This window comes from Gastrolobium bilobum, unplaced genomic scaffold (genome assembly GCF_033153095.1).
Source record: "Gastrolobium bilobum isolate Gb01-03AN ecotype WA unplaced genomic scaffold, APGP_CSIRO_Gbil_v1 utg66911, whole genome shotgun sequence".
Taxonomy (NCBI): Eukaryota; Viridiplantae; Streptophyta; class Magnoliopsida; order Fabales; family Fabaceae; genus Gastrolobium; species Gastrolobium bilobum.
This window is the reverse complement of record NW_026897163.1, coordinates 170,146-177,498: the sequence shown is the minus strand read 5'-3', so window position 1 is coordinate 177,498 and position 7,353 is coordinate 170,146. Positions and strand designations below refer to the sequence as shown.

Genomic DNA, 7,353 nt, shown 5'->3' with positions numbered 1-7,353 from the left:
TCAAAACCTTAAGGCATTGAGTTTATGAGTCCTTCCACTTATATATGTTGGACAAGTGGCCTCAAACTCAAGAGGGGGGTGAATTGAGTTTTGAAAATATTTTCGCAAAATGTCTCACTTTCTTTCTTGAAAGTTTATATGATTTGATACAAGTAGAGTCTAAAGGATAGTAAATAACATAAGCAAATAATTAGCAAGATATGAAATTAAATATGTTCCAATGATCTAACAATGCTTATGTAAAAAAATAAGGGTTAAAGAGATTGAAAACGAGATGTATCCTGGTTCGGTCACCACCACTATGACCTACGCCCAGATTGAAGCCGCTCTATCAATTTTTACTATTCGGTTGAGCTTCAAGGGTGCTCAACAAACCGCTACAATATTCTCCAAGACTTCGGTCTCTTGGTGACTAACACTTTTCTTTCAATTACAAAAGGTTTCAACCCCTCTCAATTTAAGAAATCAAATAGAGATGTTTAGTAATGACTAAGTACTCTCAAAGTACAGATTATACAAATTGAGGAACTGATAGGTGTACAGCTTTAAATAAAAGATGAGCTCAAGTGTTTATAATGATCAAAGTATGTAAGAATTGAGCAACGATTGGTTAGAATGAGTAATAAAGGTTCAATAATTGATCTATGATCGTGCACTGTTCATTACTGTTGATGTAAGTATTTATATTGACATCTCCTATGAAAACCTTTTATAGCCGTTGGGATCCGTACAAATCCAGATATTTCTTGGGCCCATATCCGGATATTACATAGTAACACCCTTTTTGCACGAAATCTGGATTTCTTTCCTTTCAAAGTAGTTTCTATTACTTGGGATACATGTAATTGGTTATGGAAACTATCTATATGTAATTGGTTATGGAAACTATCTATATGTGTTCAGATCATGTAAATACCTTTCCAAACTAATTTTGACATATTAAATCATTCATTTTGACATTTTGTAATGCTTAGTATTAAAGATACATTCTTTTAAGTTCAAATGAGTTATTAAGATTGTGACCATGTGTGATTACACTGTGCAAGGCTGCTCAAGTGCTTAAATTATGTTAAAAACCTTTTGATGCACTTTTGACTTATTAAACCAAGATTTTCAAACACTTTATGACTAGTTAACTATATGTATGACTTGAGCTCATGCAATGCTAGAACCTATACACCTTTACTTATCTTTCCTAAGTCCTAAATGAGTGTACAATGAGATCTTGTCCTAGCTTCATGCTTTGAGACTTGATGCTTGACTCACATTGCTTTCACATAGGCTTGAATTCTTTTGGATGTTATTTCATTCAAGGATCTTGAGCATCATTTTTTAAGTTTGTTTGTTATCATCAAAACCATGTTGACGTGACATCATCAAGTGTATCAACTTTGCCTATGTGGCAACCACATCATCACTTTGATTTTTTAATATATTCTTCACTTAGCTCATTACTAATCAATTTGGGACTCATCATACTTGAATATTTCAACAATCTCCCCCTCAAGTGTGAAACCCACCATTGTTATGCTCCCCTTCAACCGAGTACCCAGGCCCAAATACTCAACCCGCCTCCTAGCCAAACACCTGGCTAGCTTGAGGGAAACCCGACTCTGATACCATTTGTTAGGCAGGTCCAGGGGGGAGCCCATGGCGGGGGACTACCAATAATGGGCTAAGCTAAACAAACCACACCAAGTGGGTTCGACACCACATCTTAATCAAAAATCTTAAGGCATTGGTTTATGGGTCCTTCCACTTATATATTCTTCATTTATCCCGTTACCAACCAATGTGGGACTCATCATACTTGAATATTTCAACAATCTCTCCCTCAAGTGTGAAACTCACCATATACTGTCTTGCTCCTCTACAACCGAGTGCCCATGCCCAAATACTCAACCCGCCTCCTAGCCAAACATCTGGCTAGCTCGAGGCCAACCCGGCTCTGATACCATTTGTTAGGCAGGTCCAGGGGGGGAGCCCGTGGCGGGAGACTACCAATAATGGGCTAAGCTAAACCAACCACACCAAGTGGGTCCAACACCACATCTTAGTCCAAAACCTTAAGGCATTGGTTTATGGTTCCTTCCACTTATATATTCTTCACTTATCTCGTTACTAACCAATATGAGACTCATCATACTTGAATATTCCAATAAACATAACAAGATCATTTCATAATACCATAATGAGAATTCAGAATTTATCAATTAAACCATGAATATCTTATTTTTCCTGAAATTTCTTATTAAGTATGAACTTTCAATGTATACTATGCAAGGGCGTCTCCTTATCTATCATATTTTAGGAACTCGGTTCCTAGTCTTGGCCTATCTCACAAACCCAATTTTCAGACTTAGGAATTCTTCAGTCATACACAAATTTATATTTCCTCCCATAAAATCTTTCAAGCAATGATAAATTAATAACAATTCATAATATATCATTTAAGATGCTAATTTGGAATCTCTACAAGCCATTTAGAAGGTATGTCACCTGACTCTTTTGTAGTAACAAAATCCTCCTAATTTGATTGCTATTGGGGTTCAATGGGTGATATACCTATAAGGCACTCCAATATTCAAATATAATAGATCACCGTGGCTAATTTAGAAGAGGATCTCTCCCATTTTGTCTAAGATACACTATTAGTAGCATGATTACTTTATAATTTAATCTTATTAATACTATGACCATAGTTTTTTTAAAAACAATATTCATGTAATTTGTTAAAGTATAATTTAAAAAACAAAAATTAAAAGAAAAAATAATAATTCAAGAATAATGAAATCAAACACAAGCAAAATATTTTGAAAGCAAGAAGAAATCCATACTCTTTTTAGTAATTACCGATTCAAATATAATTTTTTTTCACTACCATCCAATTTAAGCAACTTTAGGTCTACCAAATTTACTTTTTAAAGAGAAGTCTCCAAATATAAATTACATAATTACAAACCCAATTAATAGAAAAATTAAATTAATAAAATCTAATACCAACACACTGATTGCATCACCTCATTTCCTTGGGTTAACACCAAAGTAGTTAAAATTGAGATTTTACGTAAAATCGAAAGGGGATAAAAAAATCATAAAACTTGCTTACCAAAATAAATAAATCATAAATCGTAAAATCATAACTTAAAAAAATCATAAAAATATAAAAGCGTTTGGAATATTAATAAAATTATTTTTGATAGAAAAAAAATCATAAAAACATAAAATTATAGTGATAAATTAAGATTTTAATTACCATGATTAGAATAGTATATCCTGCAAAACAAGAGGCATGCCAACGGAGCTTGGTTTCAAATAGCTATTAAAGTTAGCAACTGGCTAATTTTCCACCCCCTATTATTTATTTTTTCTTTACTTAAACCGGTTAAAGTATTGTTTTGGAATCCAATATATATGGGTACCAGGGTACCACATTGCCTAACCTAGTCAAGGAATTACTGGAGGCAGTATTTTCAATCTACATTAATCATCTTAGAATCTATAGGAAACAAACAGAAAAATGAAGAACTTGATAAATTAAGAAAAATTCAAATCCACTTCTTTACTTCGATAACCACTCACTGAAAAGGACTACGTATCTGTAATCTTTGAGATATTGCAACTTCCAAAGAATAAAACAACAAATGTTGGGGTGCGTCTATCAACCTAGATTGCAAAAACCCTAATGATAGATACTGATAGCAACCCTTCCTTGATGCAAGTCTAAGTCCCCTGGATCGAATTTTTGACACAGAAGTAGGCATTGAGCAATTGTGAACCATACATGACATGTTCTCGGACATGCGCCCTTCTAACTCTTTTTTTTGAGTTAACCCAATTTTAATTATCTTTTTGAGACAAGTTGATTTTCTTCGATATCCCCGTAAATTTCGATTCTTTGAGCCGATTATGAGATTAATTCGAAACGTAAGACGAACCAAGAATGGAGATATTTAAATCCTTCTATAAAAAATAACACGTGGGGATCAAAGATGCGCCCTTCTTTGAGCACAACTACCACGCAAAATCTCTATGAACCCTATGCCTTGTCTTATTGGTTTCTTTCTGGTATACATGTCATCTTTCATTCTTGAGGCAGCTTTTAATGCTCAAAGATGTGTACAGTAGATTTTATTGTGGGAAAAGATTTTCTTTAAAGCTATTAATTTATTATTTTTTATATGCACTATATGATTTATATAATTTCAATATTTGACCACTTGTTGCTAGCTCTAGGACGAAAAGGACCTATATATATAGAGCTAGACATAGTGATATTGAGAAGAATTGGTAATATTACTAATAATAATTAACATAAAGGAAACATCCTTCACTCCTTCTCAATCTCATTTCTATGCCCTTCCTTTCTCTCTTCTCCCAAGTCTCAACCAAACCAGACGAAGCTAGCAATTAGCAAATACCTATTTAATTCCACTCCACACAATCTCTTTTTATAGTCACGAGACACTGTTCATTTAATTTCATGTGTGTTTGTGTTGAGAGAGATATAGAGAGAGAGAGAGAACATTCAAAGCTCTTTTATCTTCCACCATCTCCGAACTAGCCTCTATATATCGCAGTCTCAAACTGAAGTGTTTCATATAATGCTTTAGTTTTATCTTCACAACTGAAGCAAAGTGTTTGGCCCACTTATTACACCTTCATTTTTATTTTTCTGTCTCTCTCTCTCTCACTGTCGGTACCATGTAGGTCTTCGCCCACTACAACTACACCTTCCCACATGCATGCTTCTCATTGATTATCTTTATCTCGTTCTCAAACTATCAAATACACATACTCTTTCTCCTGACTTTGTTGTTCCTTTACAGGAGACCAGAAGGGAACCCATTAGATCTCAACAATATTCCTGATGAACACTCTGGAGATGATAAACATGTCCTCGAAGATAGCTCCTCATCTGGTATACCTTTTTTAATTGATGATGATACCATATATCCATTACTATAAAAATTTCAAAGGAACATTAAAGTTGTGTTATTTTCTGGTTTTGTTTCTTTTTTTAGGGACAACCACACACCACATTAGTGAAAGAAACCATTTAGGAAACAAAACCGAAGAACACAGCCATGGTTTATTATATTTTAACCCGCGCTAAATTTTTATTTTTACTTTTATTTTTATTGGTTTTATCTTCCTTCTTCCCCCCTAGCCTCCTCTCCTCCTTAAGCAAAACATCATAATGGAAAAGGAAAAAGAAGAAAAAGATAACAAAAAACAAAAGCTAGGTTGAATTAATAAATTTAAGGGTTCGCTTTTTCTGCACTTACTACAGATAAGTTATCTGCAGTAGACTCGATATAACGTCGTTTTAATGTTTTTGTAATTTTAATTTATTTCAGAGTTATAATAGTTTTTATATTTATAATTTTTTAAAATTTCAATATTAAGAAATAAATGTAAATAACTTATTTCATTAACTGCAGGAACATTTTTTCCTAAATTTAATTATAATTTGATGGGGATGTTTAATTAATTTAATTTATTCACGATTTGGGTAATCAGGAAAGAAGGGTCTTATCGAAGTTGCTTTAATTGTTTTCTTTATTCTTTTGAAGGATTCAAAAGCGGCGTGAAGGATTCAAAAGACGAGTGTGGGAAGGTCTACGAGTGCAGATTTTGTTCCCTTAAGTTCTGCAAGTCTCAGGCACTTGGGGGACACATGAACCGCCACCGTCAAGGCTAGCTAGTCTTTTTTTCTTTCCCCCCCTTATTTTATGAAGAAAAAAAATAAACCCAATGCAACAAAATCTTATAATAACTATACAATATTGCCTGAAAAAATAAGAAAAAAATTATTTGGAGATACTTTACAGTTGTTAATGATTTGGCCATGAAGCGTGGTCATTTCAATCACACAAAATTGTAGGATTGCTGAAATTCTTGGCTTTGAGAAGATGCTTTTATTTTTTTTTTTTAAAAAATTGTTGCTGCTTTCCGATTTGATTTGATAGTGTGTGCTGCAGAAAGGGAAACAGAGGCTCTGAACCAAGCTCGTCAGCTACTCTACCATAACGATCATAACCTACAAACCCAAGGTGCCCCCCACTTAGGGTATGAACCGTTACTCGCTTTTCTTCATCCTTTTTCTCTTGCCATTGTTTCGTAGCCTTAATTATTCTCGTGACCATCCTAGTTAAAATTCTGATTTAAATATGTTTTTTTTATGATTTTATGATTTTTTTTAATCAAATGATTGCATCAAAATTTCAAAAGCTTTTTATATTTTTACAATTTTTTTTATATTAGAATTTTATATTTTACGATTTTTTATTCTTTTTTTGATTTTAAGTAAAATTTCGATTTTAACTACCATGCTCTCATGACCCATCTTTTTAATCTGTTTCTTTTCTTCTTAAATAGTATTCATTGCACTTTGTAAGTTAAGGACATTAATTCATGGTTTTGATGTTTTTCGTCTTAGAAGATAAAATTATCTTCTAAGTATATAAAAGTGTATGGCCCATGTAAGATAACGTAAAAAGAAAAGAGAGAAAAAAAAGTACGGATCTTACATGCTTTAATGTTGTGTATAAACGATAAAATTATCTCTTATTTTCATTCAAATTTTATAATTCAAACCCATGAAACTTCTCATCCTCTTTTTGTTAATCTTTTGTGTGTTGTTTTGACATTCAGATACGGCAAACCAGTAGCATCAGGGAACTTTCATCCAATAAGTAACATGGGAGACCCAACAATGCGTATGAGATTCCCAGGACACGTGTCTGGTTCATTCTCAAACCACATGCCAGAACCTCTTGTTCCTCCACAACAACAATACTTATATGGCACTGCCCCTTCACGGCGCTTCTCTTTTCCGTCACACTATTCCCAACATCCTGTGAACGATTACTATGTAGGTCATGTCCTTAGTGGCAACCTCAACTATGAGGCAACAGAGTCTGTTTACACTTGCATAGGGGCACCTGTAGGACAAGCATTCGCGGGTAGTGGTAACGACAGGTCACTGCACAATGAAGATGATGAAGGGTTGAATTGGGGAAGGAGCTATTCAGGAACACAGAAGCAGCGTTCAATAGGTTTCAAGATAGGTTCTAATTAATGGGATTCTTTCTTTGAGTGATAGTTTTGTGTAATATCATATGACACGTACGCTAACACACACACACACAGAGAGAGAGAGAGAGAGAGAGAGAGAGAGAGACTTAGCAAACTGACAAATAGGGTCATGAGGGTGTGGTTTTGGTTTATTTACATTTTACTGTAACAAGGAACACCTTTTGAGCTCATGGACACGCTCAGCTAGTTTGGCATGGAGCAATGTGGGGTTGGAATTTTAACACTGGCCTTTTGTATTGGTGTGTGCTGCTA

At 34.1% G+C, this 7,353-nt stretch overlaps 1 protein-coding gene across 1 annotated transcript; it reads left to right on the top strand.

The window, feature by feature from the left end:
- The first annotated feature begins 2,455 nt into the window (after positions 1-2,455).
- LOC133304620 (zinc finger protein JAGGED-like) lies at positions 2,456-7,084 on the top strand. The gene is made up of 5 exons (XM_061504664.1): positions 2,456-2,490; positions 4,830-4,921; positions 5,577-5,699; positions 5,985-6,072; positions 6,658-7,084. Exons 1-5 carry the CDS (start codon positions 2,456-2,458, stop codon positions 7,082-7,084), a joined length of 765 nt encoding a protein of 254 aa, XP_061360648.1.
- The last annotated feature ends 269 nt before the right edge of the window (positions 7,085-7,353 follow it).

Coding starts and splice junctions, on each gene's coding strand:
- LOC133304620 (XM_061504664.1), top strand. CDS start 2,456: ATGCTAATTTGGAATCTCTACAAGCCATTTAGAAG. Junction 4,922..5,576: donor CGAAGATAGCTCCTCATCTG/GTATACCTTTTT, acceptor ATTCTTTTGAAG/GATTCAAAAGCGGCGTGAAG. Junction 5,700..5,984: donor CATGAACCGCCACCGTCAAG/GCTAGCTAGTCT, acceptor TGTGTGCTGCAG/AAAGGGAAACAGAGGCTCTG.